At 44.9% G+C, this 24734-nt stretch overlaps 1 protein-coding gene and 1 long non-coding RNA gene across 2 annotated transcripts; both read left to right on the top strand.

Moving 5' to 3' along the window:
• The first annotated feature begins 1707 nt into the window (after window positions 1–1707).
• Window positions 1708–24363, top strand: LSM12 (LSM12 homolog). Its single transcript, XM_082706310.1, has 5 exons — window positions 1708–1933; window positions 3761–3894; window positions 20262–20371; window positions 21759–21885; window positions 22681–24363. The coding sequence occupies exons 1-5, from the start codon at window positions 1810–1812 to the stop codon at window positions 22771–22773; spliced, it is 588 nt and encodes a 195-aa protein (XP_082562436.1). The 5' UTR covers window positions 1708–1809; the 3' UTR covers window positions 22774–24363.
• Window positions 17776–20260, top strand: LOC309851287. The gene is made up of 2 exons (XR_014304714.1): window positions 17776–19543; window positions 19945–20260. It is a non-coding gene; the product is annotated as an uncharacterized lncRNA (long non-coding RNA).
• Window positions 24364–24734: the final 371 nt, after the last annotated feature.

Raw genomic sequence — 24734 nt, 5'->3', positions numbered from 1 at the left:
TCATGGTCCCAGGGTCCTGGGATTGAGGCCCACATTGGGCTCTCTGCTCAGCAGGGAGCCCATTTCCTCCTCTCTCTCTGACTGCCTCTCTGCCTACTTGTGATCGCTCTCTCTGTCAAATAAATAAATAAATAAATAAATAAAATATTAATTTCACTAATTAAAAAGGTGTAGGGAAGGGAAGCTGGATACAAATGTCATTTCATTTCCTTGCTAAATGTTTTTCAATTGCCCCAAGGAGAAAGCCTACATTTTCTAGGTCTTTAAAAGTTTGCTCAGGCTCTACCAAGACAACCTTAACCAGCCTACCCCCACAACTCCATTTCATCATATCTCTGAACTACTTTATGTTCCTTGAAATCACCAGTCTCTCTCTCCTTTTAGAGATCATGCTAGTCTTTTAGGTCTCAGATTTTTTCACTTCCTCTAGGAAGCTTTTCCTAACAGTACCTGACAGTCATATATATGAAAACCTATAATCATGCTACCATATAAAAAGTGGAGCAGCAGTTACATGTGACTTGAGAGGGTCAGGCTTGAAAGTTCTCTGAAAAAACACAACTAAGAAGGAGCAGTATATTTATTCCTATTACAATGATTGTACTACTATACACCCAATATTGAGAAGTTGATGTCTCTTGCAGGGCAAGGAAACACTTTTGAACTGTGTTCAGGTTAAGTAGGACCAGGGCTGGCCCTTTGCCTCTGTCTGGACTAGAGAAAGGTCAGCCTATTGTTGGTCAGATATGAGACTCCAGAATTTCCATGGAGGGAGGGGCAGTAGGTGGATTAGGGATAGAAACTGGTGATGACAGGGCTTGAAAATTGCATCTTGCATGTTTAAACTTTCATACGTCAGATGGACACTAATGGGGGAGGGCCAAAACTCCTGCCCCAAGGCCACCTTTGTCACTACTGCTTCTCATTCCTGCCCTTTGCCTGGCTTTCTAGAGAGGGCAAGATGGGAAATGGGGAAACCTCTCAAGTTCCAAGGGTGATGGGTGATCATGGAGGAACAACAATTTATTAAAGACCTACTACATACCATTCATTTGTACACATCATCTCACTAAAAAATACTCTAGACAGTATTATTTAGTATAGCAGAGCAGTAAATAGCACCATCTTTGTAAATTGCATTTGTCAGGCAGACCAAATCCTTTCTGACTGTGTGACACCAGCCAAGTTCAGTCTAAGACTTTGGTTTCTTCCTCTGTAAAATGAAGGTGGTGTTTCTTATCCCAAAAGATTATTGGATTTTCAGTAAGTAGTAAGAGGGAAGAAATAGATTCAGGATCAGGTTTAGTAATTTGCTCAAATTCATAGAACTTAGCGAGTGGCAGACCTGGGATTCCGATCCCAGTTTAGCTAATTCTATAAGCAATGTTCTTTCCACTACCACTTTATAACTGGGTATAGTAATTTTGGGCAAGTTTCCTTAAGTCCTCTGGGCCTCACATTCCTCATATATAAAATATAGAATTCATTCATTAAACCCTTGTGTCAAGGTGCGCACATACGTAAACAGCAGCTCCCTCCTCCTTCCCTTTTTCATCCCACGTAGGTCATTTATCTTTAACTTCTGAAAATGACTCTGCAAAGACTTTACCAACACACTAACTCAGATTGCCCTTTATTTCCTCTTCTTCCCTTTTCCACCTAGGCTCCCGCCCCACCCAGCGCGAGGCCACGCCCTAGCGTGTGACGTCAGTGCGCCTCGTGCGTCGCGTCGCGTCGCGGCGCTCACTGGGGGCCCGGCTTTCGCCCGCTGCTGCCGCCGCCGCCGCCGGCCGCGGCTGCTCTCCCAAGATGGCGGCTCCTCCGGGCGAGTACTTCAGCGTTGGGAGCCAGGTGTCGTGCCGGACGTGCCAGGAGCAGCGGCTGCAGGGCGAGGTGGTAGCCTTCGACTACCAGTCCAAAATGCTGGCTTTAAGTATCCTTCGCTGCGCGGAGCCCGAGGCCGGGCCGGCGTGTATGTGCGGTGGTGGGGGGGTGGGGGACGACGGCGGCGGCTGGGGCCCTCTCCGGGCCTAGGGGCGACCGGCTACCGCGGCGCCCGGAGCGCATGCGCACGGGCCTGAGCTCCCCTCCCCCTCTTCGCGTGTCCCTCGGTCCGCTTTGGGGACCCTGTCTCCCACCCCTTGTGGGAGCTGGGCCCCGAGCGAGGGTCAGTGGGTGGAAGGGGGCTTGACACGAGGATGCCTTTTCGGGGGAACGCTGTGAGAGGGGACACGGTGATCCGGAGAGAGGGTGGTCGTGGGAGGGGGCTGGTGGATTGGAGCCCGGATGGAAGGGGGGCGGGTAGAATCATGTGGGGAGGGGGTGTGCAGATTAAGGAACTGCTAGTAGCTCAAGGGTATAGTTTAAGAAGGGGTGTCTTCTGGTGGGATTTGGTCCAAGGAAGGGCGGTGGGGTGGTGACCAAATGGGCCTTGCTTGCTTTGGGGGAGAATAAGTGCAGGACAGAGTTTGTATCTGAAATGGGGATAGGGGCTTGTTTTGCTGGTGAGTGTGCATGGTGCTATTGGGGGCGGAGAGTATTGAATTAGCTTTCTCAGTCATTTGAAAATTGCTGTTTTGAGAATGTTTGCATAGGAAACCTGGTCCAGACAGAAGACCACGTTTTTTAGGGGCTCCCGTAGGGTTGTGTGGGCTACAGGTGAAAGAGTAAGTTATCTTCTCCTCCTCAGCCCAGCACATGGAGTCCTGACTTTTCCATAGTAGTTGCCTCCTGTTTTGGAAGTGGCGGTGTTAAACAGAATGGAAAAGAAGGCCTGCTTCTTTGGGGTGGAAATGATTTCTGAATTACTCCAGGAAACTCAATCTTGGAATTATAGTACTTCCTGATTGTAATAAATATGCCACCCCTTCCCCTTTCTGAGCCACAGGTGGGTTTATTTGGATTTTTTTTTTTTTTGGAAGAGTAATCTTTTATGGCATCTTTCAAAAGGAAGTTTCCCTACCGAGTGCTGCATTTGAGTGGCAAGTATTTTAAATTATTTAATCACTTAGTTGTAGATTTGTAGCCTAGGAGGACATCCTCTGAAACTACAGCAACAGCCATGCCTTTTTTTTTTTTTTTTTTAATAAAAACTCAGATCTGGACCAAACAGACCTTTTATGATAGTGGTTTAATTGGAAGGGTTTTGGCATGAGGAATTCCTTTACTTTTAATTGGCATATAATATGCTCTTGATAAATAGTTGGAGGGCAGGTGAGTGAATGAATGAATGAATGAATGAATATATATATATATAAATGAATGATTTATTTAGCTGGGTTCACCTTGAGTGAGCCTCCTTTCCAAGTGCTGTAGTTTTCTCCTCTGCAGAATGGGAAATCTGAAATCTAAAAAAGTGAAAAGAGCAGTATATAGATGAAAGGAGTATTATACCAAGAACAGAAAGTACTGCCTCTCCTGTGTGGTTCCTTAGGTCCTAGACAAACTATATATACGGCATTAACACTGCATTATCTCTCCCTCCAACCAGAGAGGTGACAGAAACCTTTTCTGAGGTTTCCAATTTTGGATGGTATTTGGCTTTGAAAAGCTTGAGATCTTTGGGTTCTGGGTTTTGAGTGGGCAGAAGGTGGCCGGCAGAGATTCCCTGAGGAGAGCTGTGATTCTTGCAAGGCTCCCCCCTCTTGCTCATGGCACACCTGTTACACCAGCCTTGTGTGAATTGTGTTTTCCATGCCCCTTTTGGGATGTGTCAGTGCTCGGTTTGCCCCTGTTTTCCTTAACTTTATTTTCTCACCAGAATGTCCCTCTTCCAGTGGAAAGCCCAACCATGCAGACATCTTGCTCATAAACTTACAGTATGTTTCAGAAGTGGAAATAATTAATGACCGAACAGAAACCCCTCCTCCCCTAGCTTCACTCAATGTTAGTAAGGTAAGGACTTGAGGGCAGTTCTGGCTCTCCAGAATGGTGGGGAGATTTGAGATTCATTGACTTTTGGTCATACATACATTGTCCATTGTTTTTCCTTTTTTCATTGACTTAAAATTGTTCCGAAACCTTTTTGAAAGACCTGTCAGTTTAGGTGTTCTCTTTATTCCTGGGTATCCTCAGAAGACTTAAGAAACCTTTTAATGCCCAAATAGAGAAAGTTGAGAGTTTGCTTTTGTCCTTTGTGAAAGAGGACTTTTTTTTTTTTAAACCTGGAGTCCATGTGTGAACTTCTGGTGTTGGTGGGGTTGGGTAGGGGTGTGGCCTGTGAACCTCCTGAAATTGTGCACACATGAATATATGTGATTTTGGTGAACATAGGGAGTACTTTGCAGATCTCTGATTCATGACCTACAAAAATTTGAAAACTACTGCGTTAGAGCTTCATTTTTGTCTTTATGTTTGTATTTTGAGGTCTGACAGAATTAGAGGCTTAGGATATTTTAATCTTGGATGGATATGTTGATGATGTGGGAACCCCCAAATCACTTTGACTCTCCAGTTCTATGAGTGAAAGTTCATGTATAATAACATTAGTAATAATACAACCCCCATGCCCTGTAGTCTTTGCTGTCCTGTACTTGGAACACTCTTTCTTCCGGAATTTGGAGCCGCATCCTTCAGCACCTCTTCCAAGAAGTCTTCTCTGATCACCCAGGCTAAAGTAATTTGCTCCCATTATTCTCTCTTACAGTACTTTATCGTTTAGAGTTAAGGTGGCAGCATTTATAGTCCAACTTGGGACATTTTTGAGAGTAAAGCGTTAGTGCTTTTGTTTTACGCTGGTACAGTGGGGCAAGTATAGACCAGTGTGTCCTGGGCAAATTGAAATTTAAGATAACCCTATTTGTAGCCTTTTTATAAATATAATTGTGTATTGTTTCTTTGCTTTTCTATCTCACCAAACTTTGTTCAGAGCTTGGGAACCATCCCTGTTTTGTATATGGCTGAATATACAGAGCCTTGCACAGAATAAGTGCTTAATATTTTTGAATGAATATTAAACCTTATTAGACATTCGATTTTAGTAGCAGCTGCCTTTCCTTAAGTCTCTTGAGTTAGTGTGGTGGAAGTTTTTCCCTCTGGAGGAGTCTTGTAATAACGTATATTCTCTTGCTTCTCTCTCGGGAATGTGGTATGTTGGCTACAATTCAGCAAAGCAAGGAAACACTCAGGCAGCTGAAACAATAGAGGGTAACTGAGGCTGGTGGAATATAGTTACCTGTGATCTGGAGCTCCCTTTTTTTCAGATTCCAGGGAAATGCCACTTGTTTTTTTAGTTATGGCTGAAGACAGATTTGGGAGGGTCTTGGGTTTCATGTTAAAGGCTGTTGCATATAGAATGTCCCATTCTTAGAAATCTATAGATTTTTTAAAATCCTGCCTTAGGTACCTCCTACTAGAATGTAGGAGCTCCTTGAGTGGTTGTCTTTTTTTTTTGACTGAAGAGATTTGAAAGATTCAGGTGAAGTTGTTTATTCCTAGTATATTGAAGAGAAAGTAGTTACTTTTGGTGTCTATAAGGTATGAGAAGTTTGTTACTAAATAACTGGATGTTTAGTGAGTATTAGAGGAAAGATTATCTGGAAGGGGGATGATTTTCTCAAATGTAAAGGACTAAGTTTCTGTTCTTGGGACCAGTATGTGCCCCCATTTAGAGGGCTTGAAGTATTATGGGGGGACTGTTAAGAGGTAATTTTCTTATGCTTGACCTCAAATATAAATAGTTCTCGGTTATGGAGTTTGTCTTTAGGGTTTTGCTTTGTGCTGGTCAGTTTTAGATTATTAGTATTGTTGTAAACTAGTTGTTTACCCACTCTTTCAAGAAAGCAGCAGGAATCAATAGGTTAGGGAAGATCAGAAGTTCTTACTTTTCTTATTTTGTGGCATGCTTCCCAGGTCTTGAAAAAGGTTTGCTGGGAAGAGGAGTCAGAAACTAAAAACTAAAATTAGGTTGGAGGGCTATCTTTGGACTTCATTTATTCACTCTTCCCTTCCCAGACGTGTTGAGGAGTCAGCTATATTGGCTTTCCCTTGAAACTATCGTTTGAGGAGGCTTTGTGATTCCCTGGATTCAATTAGACTTAGAAGAGCCTGCTGTACTATTACCGAAAACTTAAATCTGGGCAGTTGTTTGCATATTGCTTGAATGACCTGAGAAGTTCATCCCATTGAAGAACATGGACTTGGGGATTTTTTAAGATGGAGAGTTGTTTAAGCATGTTAGGAGGGAACTAAAGTGTTCAGAGATCCCTGGAAGGAAGCTGTTGCTCTCACAGTCTTAGGAAACACCACTTATGTGCTCCACTTCCAGTAGGAAGATACCATCACATGTTGGCTCATGTTGCTGATCTAGTAAGAGCTCCGTTTAATCAATCCCATTGATATAAATTGGATATTTGTTTACTCTGACCCAGCAGGAAATGGAAGAGAAGGACTTTTTTGGGGGGGGGGAGAAGGACTTCTAAAGAAAATACTTAATTCCAGTCCAACTAGAGAAGGTACGAACTAGCAGTTTTTAGAGATGAGTCTGTTTTGCTTTCCATTGACAGTTCACTGCTGGCTAAGAAGTCCTGTGTCTGTCCACAGATGTGGGATGTGAGAGACAGTAGGGTTGTTGAAGGTGGAAGTCACAGGTATCATTTGATCTTCTCCATAGTACCGTGGTACCCTGTTAAAGTGTTCTGAATTTCCTGACTCTAAGACAGAAGCATTTCAATAGAAGTACAAAAGCACATCAAAGCCAGTCATAAGTGAGGTTCAGATTACTCACCCTGTGGCTTATTAGTTTATTCTGTCATGGGGAAGGTTTAATGTTTCTTTTTTTTTTTTTTTTAAGATTTTTATTTATTTATTTATTTGACAGAGATCATAAGTAGGCAGAGAGGCAGGCAGAGAGAGAGAGAAGCAGGCTCCCTGCTGAGCAGAGAACCCGATGCGGGACTTGATCCCAGGACCCTGAGATCATGACCTGAGGCGAAGGCAGCGGCTTAACCCACTGAGCCACCCAGGCGCCCCAGGTTTAATGTTTCTTTAGGACAAGAAGAACTGTAGTGTCCACGTGGCAGGATGAAGTATGATGTTTCTGAACAAGTTCCTTTGAACTGACTCTGCTTCTTGCTCTCTGGGGATGGAGATTACCCGTGGGTTAGTAGTGTTCTCAGGAGACGATTTGGGACATGTCAACATTAACAAGGTTGCTCTTGTGTAGCATTATAAAACATTTCCTGAAATCTATTTTGTGCAACGCGCTGTGGTAAGCTCTGCTGGGGACCACAACTTGCAAAGAACTTGGACACCTCTCATTCCATTATCTCAGTCACACTGTGTGATCTTTAGAGTGTATTCTTTTCATTTAACAGATGAGAAGACAGGCTTATTAGTTTAAGTGACTTGTTCTGGGTTATGTGGCTGGTAGCATGGAAACTAATGTTTCTATGTGCCACTCTAAGCTAGCAACTGGTAGACATCTCATTTAATTCTAACAGTTCTTATGGTATGGGTACCATCAGCATCTCATAAGAGAGTAAACTGAGGCTCAGAGAGAACGAGTCACTAGCTCAAGATCATCCACCTACTAAGTAACAGAGCTGGAATTTGAACTCAGGTCTGATGTGTTTTGACTGCCAAGTCCCATGTTAGTAATGTTTCTACGTAGAGAAACCTGTGTGTGTGGTCAGGAGCATTGTGGTCTAGTAGAAAAAGCAGGAACCAAGCAGGTAAGTCTTTAAAGTTACTTCTCTGCCTCTTAACTGTACTAAGCATGAATTTCCTGACTGTAAAAATGGGATAATGTTTGAACCTATCTCACAGAGTTGCTGCGGGGATTAGATCAATTGATTAGAATTGGCAGGCATTAGTTCTGTTCTTCTGCTTAGCTATTTGTAGCCAACTGATGTTCCTTGAATAGGCATAGGGGCACGATGGGAGGATGGGGGGGCATTGTGACTAAGGGAAGGCAGCCAAGAACATGAATGCTATTACTCTGTCAGTCTTTCCTGGCTTTGGATCGACATTTGTTCAGTTATCCGAACTTGCCAACCCAAGATTGGGGAAAATCAAAATTGTATTGAATGCCATTAATATGTAACAGAGTTAAATATTTTTAAGAGATCTCTTCTTGGTGACCAGAATTAACTTGAACTTCGAGAGCAGTGTTACCAGGTGGTGTAGTTAACACTTGGCTGGGTACTGGAGTTTAGAGTGAGTAGTCACAGAACCTAGGAGGCTGTGCTTTCAACCTCTGAGACCCTTAGGAAAGAACTCATGGACATAGCCAAGGCAAGTGTATGTATTTATTAAGATAAATGCATCCAGTGCATTGAATGAGATGTAAGTCATCTTCTCACTTTGCTGAGTCGGAGAAGACTTTCTTGAAGAGATATTTGTGAGTTGTGGGGGGAGGCAGGAAAACTGACAAAGCATAGAAATTGAAATCCGCAGATAAGGCATCCACCTCCCTTACCAAACCACTGACTAATTTGTCAGCCTCTTTTATCCATTTATTACCTCTTTAGATCTTGCTAACAAGCATTGAGTTACCAGATGCACCCAGGAAGAAGAGATTCAAAAAGCTTATCATTAGCCCCTGGTAATGAAGAAGGAGTTGGGTGCCTTTGGATAAAAAAGGGTATTTGGAGATTGGGTGCGGTAGCAGGGGGGTAGTTCTGGAACGGCTGAGAAAACAAAAGAGTCACAGAGTTCACTTTAAAAAAAAAAATTGTTTACCTTTAGGTAGTTGTCGTATTCAGGGAAGAGCTGGCTTACTCTTTGTTTTGAGTTCTCCCGATTTCAAAGCTAAGGTTTAGGTTAGGGGCACCTGGGTGGCTCAGTCGTTAAGCATCTGCCTTTAGTTCAGGTCATGATCCCTGGTCGAGCCCCGCATCGGGCTCCCTGCTTGTCAGGAAGCCTGCTTCTCCCTCTCCCACTCCCCCTTCTTGTGTTCCTTCTCTTGCTCTGTCTCTCTCTGTCAAATAAATAAATAAAATTAAAAAAAAAAAATAAGGTAAGGTTTAGCATAGCCATAGACTTTCCAGTGATTTGAGGGTTAATTCCCAAGTACAAGTACACTTCTGGAGTGGTTATTAGCTGCTGCCTTTGTTCGTGGATCTGTCTTGTCAGGTGGGCCCTTGACCATATCGTGACCCTAATATGTGGAGATATGGAGTTAGCACCGATGGAAACAATTATGTTTCTAGAGAAAGCAAGTCTTTTTTGTCAGATAAAAATTTTTCTAGCTTTTAGAAGCTGTATATAACCTATTGGCTCACTTGATTAGAGTGTAATGTCAAGGCCCCAGTACCAGGTTAGAGTCCACCAGTGTTTTGCCTGTGGCTGTGAGCAGACACAGCTGTTTCCTTATGAAAGCATCATGGTTTAGGTTGGGGGTGAAAAGGAAGAGCCCATTACTGCTGTGTGACAGGACGTGTTAAATAGTGAGTGGTATCAGATGAAGTTAGCAAGGTCGAGTGATTGCCATTTTATTTTATTTTAATTTAGATTTATTTATTTATTTTAGAAAGAGGGAGAGCACATGGGGTGGGCAGAAGGAGAGGGAGAGAGAATCTCAAGCAGACTCCCGCTGAGTGGGAAGCCTGACAAAGGGCTTGATCCCAGCACCCTGGGTTCATGACCTGAGTCAAAGGCAGACGCTTAAGCAACTGAGCCACCCAGGTGCCCCTTGGCTTAGGTCTTGATCTCAGTGTCTTGAGTTCAAACTCTGCCTTGGGGTCCGCGGTTCAGCAGGAAGCCTGTCTAAACAATCACTGGCCTTCTGAAGCGTGTCACATTCAGTGGCATTCAAACTTCAGCGTCCAAATGACAGAGCCATAGCGGGGGATGCAGTACTCTGGGCTGGGACTTGTGGCTCAGTTAGCTATAGTGCATGGCAGCCAGTCCTGTGAGCCTTCATTAGGTTGTTAAGGGTTTAGTTGTAAAGGGGGCTTTCTTGACATCGTGGGATGTGGGGACAGTTGCTAGGCCCGAGTTATTGGCAGAGTGCACCACCTGTGTGTGACTGAAGCCACCTCTGCACTCTGACGTGGAGGTGGTTTAAACTGAGGGCTGTACTGCTGGGTCAGTGGGGGTATCGCTTCTGCGGTTAAGGGCATCCTAACTCTTTGGTCTTACAGCTGCAGAACAGGCTTGTGGAGAAAAGGGTGATGCAGTCAAGTTCTAGCCCTGGAATTTTGAGACTAACTTAGGTAAATATCAGAAACTACCCTGGAGAGTTCAGCAAATTGTACCTGAAGTGGAAAATGAAAGGATCTGCACACTGTGTCAAAAGCCAACTGTGTGTGTGGTCGAATGTGGGGAGTTTGAAGAGCTGAGTTCTTCCAGCAGCTAAATTGTGTGACCATGTGTTAGTCACTTATTGAAACTGCGAACTGTTCTTTGAAATTCTGATAGTTGAGGTTTCTTTTCCTTTTATCCTCTTTTCCTCTCATTCCCCTTCCCTTCCAGGCACTGGGAATGTTAAGATGATTAAGACTGCCTTTTGCCCTCAAGAATCCCATGTGTGTTGGTGGTGGCGAGGGAGAGCAGCATTTAGCTGCTGCTGACAGTACGGCGGGGTCCGTGTTACGAGAGGTGTGAGCAAGGTGTTGTGGGCGCATAGAACAGGGGCCAGCGAACTTTCTCTGTGAAGGGCCAGATAGTAAATATTTTAGGTTTGTGGGATATCCATTCTCTGTCACAACTACTCCCCTTTGTCTTTGTAGCAAAAGCAGCCATAGATGATACAGAAACAGGTGGGTGTGGTCTTTCCAATATGGCATAACTAAAACAGGTGGTTGGCTGAATTTGGCCCAGAGGCTCTGGTTTGCCAACCCTTGGCGCAGAGTGGTAAACATTTTAGGGAAGGCTTTTCTGTTGTAATAGTGGAGTAGGGTCTTGAAGAGTAAATTATAAAAGGAAGGAACTTAAATGGAGTCAAGCTAATTTGGAAGGTGCTCAGTTTGTCCATCTACAGTTTAGAAGCTTTTGCTCTTCTGTCGGGAAGCTAACCTGGAGGTTATTAGTTCTCAGAGGGAGGGAATGGACTTGTTACGTGCTGGGATTGGTGTTAGGTGCTGTACATGCTCGCTGAATTCCAACAATAACCCTTCAGGGTGGGCCCCAGATGAATGGACTGAAGCTCTGGAGAGGTTGTGCGTCGTGCTCAGGTTCCCACAGCTAGTGTGTGGTAGGCAAGAGTTTGAGCCAGAATCTCTCTTTGAGGTAGTAAAGGGGTATGGCTCTTCTATTTTACCTTGTTTTCTCTCTTTTCAGAGCCCAGGAAACAACAGGGCATGGCTAATTTCAGTACCATTGAATAGAAGCAACTTTTTTTTTTTTTTTTAAAAGAAGGAGAGCAGCACATGTGCTCCCTAGGAGGGGAGGAAAGGTAGGTGTAGGGGAGGGACAGAGAGAGGGAGAGAGAATCTTAAGCAGACTTCATTGCCATGGAGGAGCCTGACATAGGCTCACTTTCCACCCTGAGACCCTGACCTGAGCCAAAATCAAGAGTTGGACACTCAATTGCCTGAGCCACCCACGCACCCCAAAATCAACTCTTTATTTATTTATTTTTATTTTTAAAGATTTTATTTATTTGACAGAGACACAGGGGGAGAGGGAACACAAGCAGGGGGAGTGGGAGAGAGAAGCAGGCTTCCTGCTGAGCAGGGAGCTCAAGGTGGGGCTCTATCCCAGGATCCTGGGATCATGACCTGAGCTGAAGGCAGACACTTAATGATTGAGGCACCCCAGCTCTTTATTCCATAGGTAGTGCCCCCATTTAGGCACATAGAGTTAAAGACATTTCCAACTTACTATTCTAGTTATATTTTGGAATATGTTAAGATGTTCTGTTTAGGACTTATAACTTGTCTAGCAGCTCTTACAGAAACCAAAAAGGAGAGAGCACTGAGCTCATTGGCTAAAAGGTTGGATTGTATGGATTTTTCTGAAATGACCCACAAGCCACCTCTGTGCTAACAATAATGATATTATAATAATAGTGTTAACGGCTAATATTTATACAGTGCTTTACAGCTCCCTTATGGCTTTCACCTGGGCTGTCTCCCTTAATCCTCACAGCCACGTGTGAGTTGGCTAATTTGAGTGGATACTCTCAGATTGTTGAGGTCAGATTTTAGCTTCTTTCTCAGCCAGTTTTCTCTCTGGAAGGGCCACTTAGAGGTTCCACAGCAGTACTGCTTTCAGGGTCTCTGGAGTAGGAAATTATTTAGTGTCCTGGAAATTTAGTTTTCTGTTAGAGTTATGAATTGTGTTTGGTGACATAATTACAAGTTGCTAACAAACCACTGACTTAAAACTAGGTTTCGTTTTAAGCCGGAGAGGGAAACCTTAGCCTTTGTGGACTGGCTGTGACTTGAGGCTGGTCGATACTGTACAATAGCAATATGATGGTTTAACAAGTATCACGTCTCTATGGCCTTCTGGATTTGCAGGGTGTTTTTCATCTTAGCTCAAAGCACTCAATGTAACTTTATTTTTAAAAATTTTATTTATTTATTTGACATAAAGATCACAAGTAGGCAGAGAGGCAGGCAGAGACGGGGTGAAGCTGGCTCCCTGCTGAGCAGAGAGCCCGGTGTGGGGTGTGATCCCAGGACCCTGAGATCATGACCAGAGCCGAAGGCAGAGGCTCAACCCCCTGAGCTACCCAGGTACTCCACTTTCTTTCTTTTTTTTTTTTTTTTAAGATTTATTTATTTCAAAGTGGTAGCATGAGCCAGGGGAGGGGCAGATGGAGAGAATACTCAACCCCACTCCCCCCACCCAGGTGCCCCTAGATAAATATTAAAAAAAAAAAAAAATAGAAAATGAGGGTCCAGGGAGTACTTACAATTATTGGCCTGAAATTCTTTGTCACACAAGATGTGTTTTCTGAAAAACAGTTTTATGCTTTACCTTTAACAAAAGAAATAAAGGGGCGCCTAGGTGTCTCAGTAGGTTAAAGCCTCTGCCTTCGGCTCAGGTCATGATCCCAGGGTCCTGGGATCAAGCCACGCATCGCATAGGGCTCTCTGCTCGACGGGGAGCCTGCTCTCCCCCACCCCCCTGGCCTGGCTCTCAGCCTACTAGTGATATCTGTCTGTCAAATAAATAAAAGAAACTTTAAAACAAAACAAAAATAATGTTCTTGACGTTTAGGGTGAGACTGGGGCCCTTTTCAGGTAAGAGCAGTCCTTCTCTAGAAGGCAGACAGCTTTGTTCTGAACTGGAGACATTGGTGGAAATGCCAGAATACGTTGACAAAAAGAGAAGGTGGCAGCTGAATTTTAAAAGTTTTTCCTTTCTGGAAAAAAAAATGTTTTTCCTTTCTGAAAGTATTTTCTTTTGCATTCAAATTTATATTTTCAACAATAATTTAGACTTATTTAGGTGAAGCTGTTTGTAGCAAAGGATTAAGAATGTAAGTAAGCTCTGGGGGTGTCTGGGTGGCTCAGTGGGTTAAAGCCTCTGCCTTCAGCTCGGGTCATGATCCCAGGGTCCTGGGATTGAGCCTCGAGTCGTGCTCTCTGCTCAGCGGGGAGCCTGCTTCCTCCTCCCTCTCTCTCTGCCTGCCTTTCTGCCTACTTGTGATCTCTGCCTGTCAAATAAATAAATAAAATCTTTAAAAAAAAAAAAAAAGAATGTAAGCTCTGGAGTCAGACTGGGTTGAAATTCAGATTCCCACTTGTGGCTTGGTAAACTTGGCCAAGTCACTAAGTTTCTTCATCTATTAAGTAGGAGGAATTTTAGTCCCTATTCTGTAGGCTTGTACAGATCTTTTTTTTTTTTTACGATTTTATTTGTTAGAGAGTGAGCACAAGTGGGGTGGGGGAAGGGGGAGGGGGAGAGAGACAAGCAGACTCCCCACAGGAAGCCCAACATGGGACTTGACCCCAGGACCCCGAGATCATGACCTGAGCCGAAGGCAGATGCTTAACCTACTGAGCCACTCAGCGCCCCATTGTGCAGATTAAATGTTTTAATACATGTGAGGTGTGTAGCTTGGTGCCTAGGATGGAGTAGGCTTTCACTCAGCAGGTTGGCTCTTAGAATTTTAATATTAACTATCAAGCCTCTTAGGCTCTATAGTTCCTATTTGATTCAGTGTTTTTATACATTATTATATATTCTAAAATACAAAGACAAGTGGGGTACTCTATTTTTGGAGTTCCCAACTATCCAAAGTTGTAAAGAACAGTATTTTACTGAAACTGTCAGATAGGAGCTTTCAGCGAGGGAACAGGAAGACTTGGGGATACTGATTGGAAGCTGGAACAAATATTTTTGAGAGCCTGCTTGTTGCTAGCTAGGAAGGAGGGCTTTCTGAGGGCGCACCCCAGGATGGGGACTGCAGAGGCAAGCGCAGGCCCTAGGATGCTGGTGGTTCTTGGCCGCCACGGTTCTCAGCCGCCATGGTCTGTCATCCGTCCGCCTCCACAGGCATGATAGCCAGTGCCGGCAGGTCCCCGGTGGCAGCTGCAGTGCTTCCTCGCCTCCGTGTGAGGGCAGCTGGCTGGACGGCCCGCGTGCACACATGAGACAAACTCAGAGTGGCTCATTGGAGTCAGTAGGTCACATCCAGTGTGTTCCTCTTTGGACTCTGCTTCCCTTGTTGTCTCAGCTGTCGCAGCCTGTTAAATACTTGCGGTAGGAACCCGTCTGGGTTCCCCACAGCGCCTGTGCTTTCCCAGTCTGGGTGTGTGGGGCTAAGCTGGCCCAGCTGGTGACTCAGTAACAGGATGAAGTGCGTATCGCTTAGATTTTGTCGTTGTGGCTGCTTCCTTTTCTCCATGTCACTAAGTGTAGGAGGAGAGGTTTGTGCATTAGTTCACTCATTCAAGGGTTACTCCGCAGCAGGCATGACTAGATGCCTTTTAATATTGATGTGCTTTGGTATCAAGTTCACATACTTTTCTCTGTTGCCCACATCAAGTTGCTATATCCAGAACGGCCACGGGAGGAAGCACTGGTTAGTAGACCAGGAATAGTTGTTTCCACTGAGTTTCATACAAAATAAAAGGAGAGGCAGGTAAGCACAGGTTGTCTTGTGCAGTCATTTCAATGAAGCCACATGCACATTAGTAATAAGTAATCATAGGTTTGTGCTTCTCACTTTGCCTGAACTCAGTTTGTAAAGTGCTACCTTTAATAGTCTTGGAGATTCTCAACAGTTAGTACTTCATTTTTTTTTTTTTTAAGATTTTTGTTTATTTGACAGAGAGAGATCACAAGTAGCAGAGAGGCAGGCAGAGAGAGAGAGAGGGAAGCAGGCTCACTGCTGAGCAGAGAGCCCACTGTGGGATTTGATCCCAGGACCCTGAGATCATGACCTGAGCGGAAGGCAGCGGCTTAACCCACTGAGCCACCCAGGTGCCCCAGTACTTCAGTTTTGATTGGAAGAGAGGCCAGCAGCTAGCATGCTTCACTGAAAATAGATGTAGTATGGTGGTAGTCATTGAATTTTTAAAAATTGCTATCCTGGTTATCTTCCTAAGTTTGTTTATTAAGATTTTATTTACTTATTTGACAGAGAGAGATCACAAGTAGGCAGACAGACAGTCGGGGGGTGGGGGCAAACAGGCTCCTTGATGAGCATGGAGCCGGATGTGAGGCTCGATCCCAGGAACTTGAGATCATGACCTGCGCCAAAGGCAAAGGCTTAAACCCACTGAGCCACCCAGGTGCAATCTTCCCAGGTTTAAAAGGTACACCCTACACCTCTACTGAGGGCAGCTTTTATTGGTTCCCTCTAGTGGTTTGACAGTAACTGTAAACTTACTATCTTGGAGTAACTGGACCATTTATACATATGCATGAGTGATGTGGGGGGATTCAAACCTAAGTAACTGCTAACTTGAGGGTAGAGTGATAGTCATTTGCTTTACAAAAGGAGTCTTATCTACGGTTTCCATGAATTTTCAGGAACATGCCTAAAAAGAGCAAGATAATCTCACCCCCAGTTTTGAGAGACTTCTGGATTCCTTTTGTGAGGGTAACCATCCTTATTCCTGTTTGTTAGGTTCCTCTGAGGGAGAAATTTACCCCTTTGTATAAGTTCCAGGTGAAAGAAGATCTATGTAGCTGAATCAGATAAAAACATTTTTCAGATTGCCATGAAAATACAATTCATAAACAGACAGCAGGAGGTTTCAAAGGTTGCATTGCATCCAGATCCCCCAGAGCACAATTGCAGGTACAAGTAGAGTAATTGAGAATATTGGGGCAAATTGAAATACAGTCAGTTTACTCTGATTTCTGTTGACTTTTCTTTCTTTTTTTTTAAAAGATTTATTTATTTATTAGAGAGAGAGAGAGGCAGAGAGGCAGGCAGAGAGAGGGGGAAGCAGGCTTCCTGCTGAGCAGAGTCCAAATCGCGGCTTGATCCCAGGGTACTGAGACCATGAACTGAGCCGAAGGCAGAGGCTTAACTCACTGAGCCACCCAGGCGCCCCTCTGTTGATTTTTGATTTTTCTAAGGCTCTTTTTTTTTTTTTTGGTAAAGATTTTATTTATTGGAGAGCAAGAAAGGGCGATGAAGGGCAGGGAGAGGGACAACCTGACTTCGCACTGAGTGCGGAGCCTGCTGCAGGGATTGATCTCACGATTCTCAGATCACGACCTGAGCTGAAACCAAGAGCTGAAACAGGAGTCGGACACTTAACGAGTTGAGCCACACAGATACCCCTCTAAGGCACTTTATCATTTAGCATTTGGGACCTGTTTGCACTATGAGTTGAAATAGAGAATCATCTAGTCTATTCTCCTTTGCTCTCAGAGCCTTTAGAGGAGATTATACACCTGGTATTTTGGGGGGCTGGAAGCGTATTTTGAAATCCTTGTTTTCTAACTGTTGCTGTTACTCAGGCTGTCCAAAGGAATCACTTCTGGCTGAGATTTATATACGTTTTATTCTGCCTCTGGCAAGAATTCAAAAGTGACTCCTTTCCTAGCCTTTTCCTTCTTCTAGCCTAAATTTGTCAGTTCTGTTCTTAAACATTCAGCATAGGTGCCTGGTTTCCTGAGCCATTTCCTCTCTTGGGTGAGGTTAGTTTTTAATTTGCTATGTAGGTGACAAGGATATTTTGCTGGGGGTATCCTCTCTTGTCTAGTCAACACAAGCTTTATAGAAGCAGCTTTGTCTGATCCAACACAGGGAGATGATTTTGGTTTTCAGGGATAAACTTTGTTTTTTTTTTTTTTAAGATTTTATTTATTTGAGAGAGAAAGAGAGAGGGGGAAGGGTCAGAGGGAGAAGCAGACTCCTCGCTAAGCAGGGAACGCGAGACTCAGATCCTGGGACTCCAGGATCATGACCCGAGCCAAAGGCAGTTGCTTAACCAGCAGAGCCACCCAGGCACCCACGTTTTTTTAAAAGATTTTATTTATTTATTTGACAGAAAGAGATCACAAGTAGGCAGAGAGGCCTACGTCGGGTGGTGGAGGGAAGCAGGCTCCCTGCAGAACAGGGAGCCTCATGTGGGACTTGATCCCAGGATCCTGAGATCCTGACCTGAGCTGAAGACAGATGCTGAGCCACCCAGGCGTTCCAGGGATAAACACTTTTTTTTTTTTTTTAAGATTTTATTTATTTATTTGACAGAGATGACAAGTAAGCAGAGAGGCAGGCAGAGAGAGGAGGAAGCAGGCTCCCTGCTGAGCAGAGAGCCCGATGTGGGGCTTGATCCCAGGACCCTGGGATCATGACCTGAGCTGAAGGCAGAGGCTTTAACCCACTGAGCTACCCAGGCGCCCCAAGGATAAACATTTTTTTTTTAAAGATTATATTTATTTATTTGACAGACAGAGATCAAAAGTAGGCAGAGAGGCAGGCAGAGAGAGAGAGGAAGGGAAACAGGCTCCCTGCTGAGCAGAGAGCCTGATGTGGGCTCCATCCCAGGACCCTGAGACCATGACCTGAGCCGAAGGCAGAGGCTTAACCCACTGAGCCACCCAAGCGCGTGGGATAAACATTTTTAAAAAGACCTGCAAGTGAGACCTTCCTGCCTGTTCACAGGGTAAGGTAAATAGCTGCCTGGTCACTTGCGCTCCATAGGAGCCCTGGGAGAGTGTGGTTAATCCAGGGGAGCGCTGTTGCCCCCTGGTTTTCCCTTCTTTCCTTGAAGACTTCAGGTTTTGTACAGGGTTGTTTGGCAAGTGAGACTCAGGGAAACTCCTTATTATCAGGGTTTTCTGGGTGACTAAGTTTTGCTTTTTGCTGCTTAAAATAGGCCATCAGTGGTTCTTTTTCTATAGAGACCGAGAGCTTTCTTGCTGCAGTTGGGATTGCTGAGGCTCTGGGGAATACTGTCAGCCCTGTGCATTTCTTTCTCTGTGGAGTTCTAGCCTGGTAGGGCCAGAATGGCAGGACCAGGCTTGAAAGATTATTTATTTAGTGCTGCTGTACTTGGCTCTCTCCACGTGCTGGGGACTATGTGAAAAGGGAGCTCAGGCTTCAGATCACTGCAGAGTTCTGGCCTTTCTTTCCTCTTTTCCCTGGGGACACTGAAATGACAGCATGCATGACCTCTCTCTTCTGTGTTCACACCCCTCACCCCTCAGATGATTTTTGAAACTCAGAGGCAGTGCTCCCCATAACCCAAAGGTCTCCTTTTCTCTTCTTCATGGTCAAACCCACACCTTAATAAAGTGCTTCATTTTGCTAACAATAGATACTTTGCCTAAATAAACAAACTGTATTTGGTCTATGGTTTGAGGGGTCACTGTTAAAATGGAATAGAAATGTTTAGGAATTCCAAATATCCAGGTACTTGGGGATGTGTATGAGGTGTGACTCTCTATTATAAGGAGCTGGTATTTGGGGACAAACTGTTTGTTCTCATGTGTGTGTCTGTATGTCTTTAGTGTACTAGCTGCAGCATCGTGCTCATGTTTGTGGGCCTGAAAAATCTCCAAATCATTTGTTTGACTTTCAGATGTATTTTCTGCCTTTCATTTTAACCATCTTGTCCAGCACATTTGTTTTGCTCTACACTGAAACAAATTTGTACTTCTGGAGTCTCTAGCAACGAGTACAGTAGGGTGGGGGCTAGAAGTGTATTAGAGGGACAGTATGGGTTGACAGGGCAACCCACCCCTGTTGGAAGGGATTTACTAGATTTTAGTAGACTACAGTAGTCTCCCCTTATCTGCAGGGTTTGTAGTCCCAAGACCCTGGAGGATGCCTGAAACCGGGAATAATACCGAGCCCTATATGTATTAGTTGTTTTTTTTTCCTTCCTGTACACACATAACTATGATAAGGTTTAACTTATAATTAGTCACAGTAAAGACTAACAACAATAATTATTAATAACAGAAAAAGTATAACAATATGCTGTAATAACAGTTACGTGAATATGGTCTCTCTCTCTATCTCAAAATACCTCATTGTATTGTTTTTACTCACCCTTGTGCTGATGGGAGGTGATAAGATGCCTCTGTGATGTGATGAAATGAGGTGAATGATGTAGGCACTGTGATGTAGCATTAGGTTATTGTTGACCTGACCTGATGATATGTCCAGGAGGAGCGTCAGCTGTTTCCAGACCAAGGTTGACCCTGGATAAGAGGAGGGGAGGGGCGGGGAACTACTGTACTAGAGTTTGTTAGAATTTCTTTTGATCAGTTTGTGAGCATTCCACTAGAGGGCAGATAAGGAATGAACATAAAGTAGAATGCAAACCATTCCATATTCTAAAGAGTAGGATATCGGTCTTTTAAGTTGAAGGTCAACAGTATCCATGGGTTAGGTTTACTTGAGTTTTGGCTCCCCATGTGAGCACAGATAGTGGTACCAGAAAGGTCGTCTTTAGAATCTAAAATTCTGGTCTCTGAAGGTGTCATAGGCATTAATTTCTGAACCTGAGACTCTAGCAGTGACTGATAAAAATTCTTAATTTTCTCCTTTCATAGATATGTGTGCGTTACCTTTTTTTCCGACTGTCAGTTCCCAGTCCCACTGTGTAACATTGCTGTGCTTTATTTTCTGCCTAGCTCCTTTTAGCACCGTCTGAAGTTACTCTGTTTTTGTTTGTGGTCTCTGTCCAGTCCCCGCCTCTGTGCTGTATCTCTAGCCTAGCACAGCGCATGGGTACCTGGTGGGCGCTCAGTAAGTGGATGGAAGGAATGTTTGCCACCGTAGCGGTAACTACTCAGGCATCTTGGGGTGCGCTTTGTTTCACTTTTGGACTCTGAGAAAACTGAAGCTACCAAACCAGTCTTTCCTAGCCTCCTTTCCTCAACAGGTCCTGACTGTTGGGAAGAATGAAGTTGAATGCTTTTCTGAGTCTCTTTCCTCTCCCCCACCCTAGCTTGCCAGCAAAGCACGGACAGAGAAGGAGGAGAAGCTGAGCCAGGCCTATGCAATCAGCGCTGGTGTTTCCCTAGAGGGCCAGCAGCTCTTCCAGACCATACACAAGACGTGAGTCGGGGGAGCATAGGGGTCCCTTGTCCCCGGGGGCGATGCTGCCTGGCCGCGCTGTGTGGTAGTCGTGTTCCTGAAGGTCAGCAGAGGTGCTGGGTAGTGTGTCGGCAGCACCTCGGTGTCCAGGGACATGGGTTTTCCCGTCCAGGAGAACGGTGGAATCGCGGGCAGGTTGTCTTCCCTGGCCTTTGTGCCTTCAAGTGCAAAACTTCGTTTGGGATTGGATTTTCCTGAAGATCCCTTTCAGAACTGGTATTCAATAATTTAGAACTCGTTGCTTCTTTCTCTTTATTATTTTGATCTTGTAACTTTCTCCAGAAGCTGATGCAGTTTTACTAAGGGAGAGTTACGTGTCTGTTTCTTTCTAATTAATTGTACATCGGGGTGTATATAGGGTTTAGGGAAAGCAGAAGGCCACCTTATTACCACCTCCTAAAAGACATTTTGTCACAGCAGAAGTCATTTGACTCTCCACTAGCTTCCCTAGCTGCTGAAAAACTGAAACATTTGACACTCCCCCCTCCCCCCTGCTGCCTTCTGTTACCCTATTTAACCACCTGGGTCTGGTGCACAGATGGCAGCTGGCATCAGAGCTGTCTGAGGCCGTGGTATGAGTGTCTGAACATTTACAGGTATGTGAGGGAACTCTGAGGAATATCAGCTGCCCTGCGTTTCCCCAAGTGTGAACTGGAATGGGTTTTCCCAGTCTGGCAAGTGCCCAGCTGTCTGATAATTGAGAGGGGCTGGTTTGAGGAGCGGTTTCCGTTTCGGGAGGTAGGGGACAGTGTGCAGATCATAGCAAGTTGGGGGAATTTCTTTTCCCGTCTTTCTAAAGGTGCTATTTCCCCCTAGGTCAAAGGTTGGCAAACTGCAGGCAGATCAACTCCTTTCTTTATGTATCATCTGTGGCTGCTTTTGTAGTAGGCACAGCAGCAGAATTCAGTGGTTATGACAGAAATTGGATGGCGCTCACAGCCTCAAATACTTACTGTCTGACTCTATAGAAAAAGGTTGCCAGCCCCTGCCCTAGGCTGCTACTTTAGTTGAATCTAGTGGCCTGAGCCTCGCTGTTCATTTGAATTCAATTTGGATTAGACTTCTGAGGCTGCCACCAAGGTTTCTCTGGTTTTCTAGGTCCCCATTGCTTCTGAGTAATTCTTCTGGGCTCTCCTTGGAATGAATGTGCATCATGTCATTGCTTTTCCTAGCCAGTGATGCCCAGGGGCTTTCTTGGCTACGGCACCCTACGGGCTGCTGGCCTCTGGTTACTGTGTGAGCTTGAGCTGAGAAGTTGGGGTCAGTTTTCTCGAGTTACTTATTCATCAGGCAGGAGGTGTGGGATGCCTCCAAGAGGCAACTTTCACCTGCTTTCTTCTCCTTCCAGCATTAAAGACTGTAAATGGCAAGAAAAAAACATCGTAGTCATGGAAGAAGTTGTTATTACACCCCCATATCAAGTGGAAAACTGTAAAGGCAAAGAGGGGAGTGCACTGAGCCATGTACGCAAAATAGTAAGTAAAGGAGCCGGGAACCTTTAGAGAGATGATGATTCCTTGGCCTTCACCCCTCCAGCCTCAGGGCAGGCCCTTGTGCTGCAGTCTCTGCCTGCTCTGACATGCCAGCCCGAGAGCAGCCCTGCCTAGTCCCCTGTCCCCTGCGCTGCAGTGCTTCGCTGCTGTGCCTGGGCCACTTGTGTGGGGAGGGAACCCACTGGGCAGTGTGATAAAGTGACCGCTCAGCCCCATGTCCTTGGCAGTGTCGCTTTTCAGAATTAGCCAGACCATTCCATGGGACTGTGCCTGAGCAGTTCCTCTCATCCCAGGCTGGGTTCTTCTCAGGATGGGCTGGTTGGTATCAATCAGTTGCTTTTGGCGTCTGTGACCCTGCATATGTCATGTGACTGTCTCGACTGAGTTGCAGCATTTGTAAAAACACTCTGAGCATCAAGAGACCAACATTGTGGGTGTAAAAAGTCTAATACTGTGAATTCCCTGTCAGCTTTTCTGCACTTACATGAAGAGGGGAGAGGGAGTTGGGGTCAAAATAATCTCTTTTCATACTGCGTTTGAGCTTACCGGTTCACTTTCTTTTAGACAGTCTGAGCTGAAGGTGCAGCACATGCGGCTGAAACAAAGAGGCCGCCACCTCTCCCTGGCCAAGAAGGCCCGCAGATAGCGAGGGCGGAGGGGCCTGAATGGTCCCTGAGCTGGACAGCCAGGACAGGCTGTGGAGGCCTGGCATGAACTGTTTGGGAGGCCTTGGTGCCTATCTCCTGTTCTGACCTAGGCTGAACTGGTCTCTTTCAGGTTGAAAAACATTTTAGAGACGTGGAAAGCCAAAAGATACTGCAGCGTTCACAAGCCCAGCAACCACAGAAGGAGGCTGCCCTGTCATCCTGAGTCCGCACACACGGAGGACTCTTCCAGCATCCAGCCGACGAGGCGATGGTGGTGGCTTCGGCGGAGGCAGGCCGGGGGAGGGAAGGGATCCTATATTTCCTGTTGGCTCTTGTTAACAAAGGGTCGGCATTTCCAAATCTTAGACTTGAACAAACAAAACACCCAACAAAAAAGAACAAGAGAATAATTTAAAAGTTGAATCATTACTTGACTAACAGACTTCGGTCCACCATGTCCTTTTCACAGCCCCCTTCTGGAACAGTCACCTTGTTAATTTTATTTTTGAAAATTCCTTTCCTGCTCTGCCCTTTCACCTCTGACTTTCCTAGTCTGTCCCTGCCATTCTGTTTTTATAAGTGGCTACACTTGCCTTCTGAGTGATCGAAAGAAACTTTTACATCTTCTCTTCCAAAATAAAAGTAACAAGCTGACTGTGATACTTAAGTTGAGACTAGAGCAGCAGACAGAGGTCTCACTTTAAATTTGTCTTTTTTTTTCTTTCTTTTTTTTTTTTTTTTTTCCTTTTTTTGCACAGGGCATGGCTTGAATTAGTTTTATTTTTCTTAACTTTAAATATATATATGAAAATATATATTAAAATGTTCTCTAAATATTTTCTGCTTCTTGCAGGTCTCTTTTTACTAGATCATGGCCGCTCTTCCCACCTCATCCCTTCGAAAATAAAAACGTATTACCCTCCCCACCACCTATAGCCAGGCAACTAACTTGACTTGGTTCACAGCAAGAATCTTCTGCAGCACTTTCTAGAGCCAGTGTTTGCAGGTGGGATTCGGCTGTGAGGGTTCCTGATGGCTTTTTAGTCTTTAACCATGTGTGTGTACCAGTCTCACATTGGGCCAGAACCTCAGGATTCTCCCTCTGCCTTTTGTCTTACTTCATGGTACTAGAAGAACTTCCTCACCACTCTCCTGTCTCCTAGATGGGAGAGTCCGCTGCCCTGTCTCCTGTGCCCTCTGCAGGAAGAAAACTTTTGCATGGCACGTCTCAGCTCCTCCTCGAAGGATGATTTTCTTCCATAAGAAACCTGGAGCCCACCTCTCCCGGTCTCTCGAAGTCTGTATCCAGAGCCACTAGCCCAGGAGAAAGCTTGGGTGACCTGTAGTTTCTCTTCTCCCACCAACCTCCTGCTTTTATGCCCTTCCCCACCCCCTTAAATTTTACAAGCTTATGATAGTTTGTATGTGCTCAGCCGATGGGCAGAAAACCTGGAGAGAACTTCTGGACTTTAGCCCACCAGTTTGTCTGGTTTGACTAACCTGCTGAGCGCAAAAACTGGCACGCGGTGCCCCTGTGCCTTCAGGGCAGTCCAGTGGGGCCGAGTGTGCCACCAGCTGAATATCAGGCACCTAGTGGGAAGTGGGTGATGCTCATGTGACTGGCTAGAGCTTTGGGGGTGGGGTGGGGGTTAACTACTATCTTTTTGGCCATGATCTCTTTCCCCTTCCTTTTTTTTTTTTAATTAAATAAATGGATCAAAATTAAATAATTCAAGCCCTGCCTTCAAAATGAAATTTTTTTTTTTAGTATTGTTTAGCAAAAACAATAAAACCCAAATTTTTTTAACCATCACTCATGTCTCAGGTTTGTACGTGCTTTAGAGACCCCAGAGGGTGGGGGCATAAGGGGGGGGTGTTTGGTAATCTTTCCCTTTAGATTCTCTGCTTTCTGCTCTTTACCCTGTCTCCTTCTACCCCATGCAGCTCACCCAGAGATACAGTGCAAAGTGTATAATTTGAGAAGGGGATCCAGGGTTGGGAGGTGTGTGTGAGTGGGGTAGGGGCACACAGAGCTGGACACATACATGAGGCCATTTGTTATGGGCTGTTTGGAAGAAAAACGAGAAGACTGAGAAGGGTACTTTCATCTGCCTGGTACTTGTAGATTTAAAGTACCAGGCCTTCAATTTAGTCTGCATGGAAGTGTAAGCTTCTGGAAAAGGT

The sequence above is a fragment of the Mustela nivalis genome, assembly GCF_964662115.1.
Source record: "Mustela nivalis genome assembly, chromosome: 17".
Taxonomy (NCBI): Eukaryota; Metazoa; Chordata; class Mammalia; order Carnivora; family Mustelidae; genus Mustela; species Mustela nivalis.
This window is presented reverse-complemented; position numbering and strand designations above follow the sequence as displayed.

Excerpts from the sequence above, each read along its gene's own strand:
- LSM12 (XM_082706310.1), top strand. The coding sequence starts at position 1,810 with ATGGCGGCTCCTCCGGGCGAGTACTTCAGCGTTGGGAGCCAGGTGTCG. Across the intron at positions 1,934-3,760 it reads GTCCAAAATGCTGGCTTTAA|AATGTCCCTCTTCCAGTGGA; the intron begins GTATCCTTCGCT and ends TTTTCTCACCAG. Across the intron at positions 21,886-22,680 it reads TGAGCCATGTACGCAAAATA|GTTGAAAAACATTTTAGAGA; the intron begins GTAAGTAAAGGA and ends GGTCTCTTTCAG.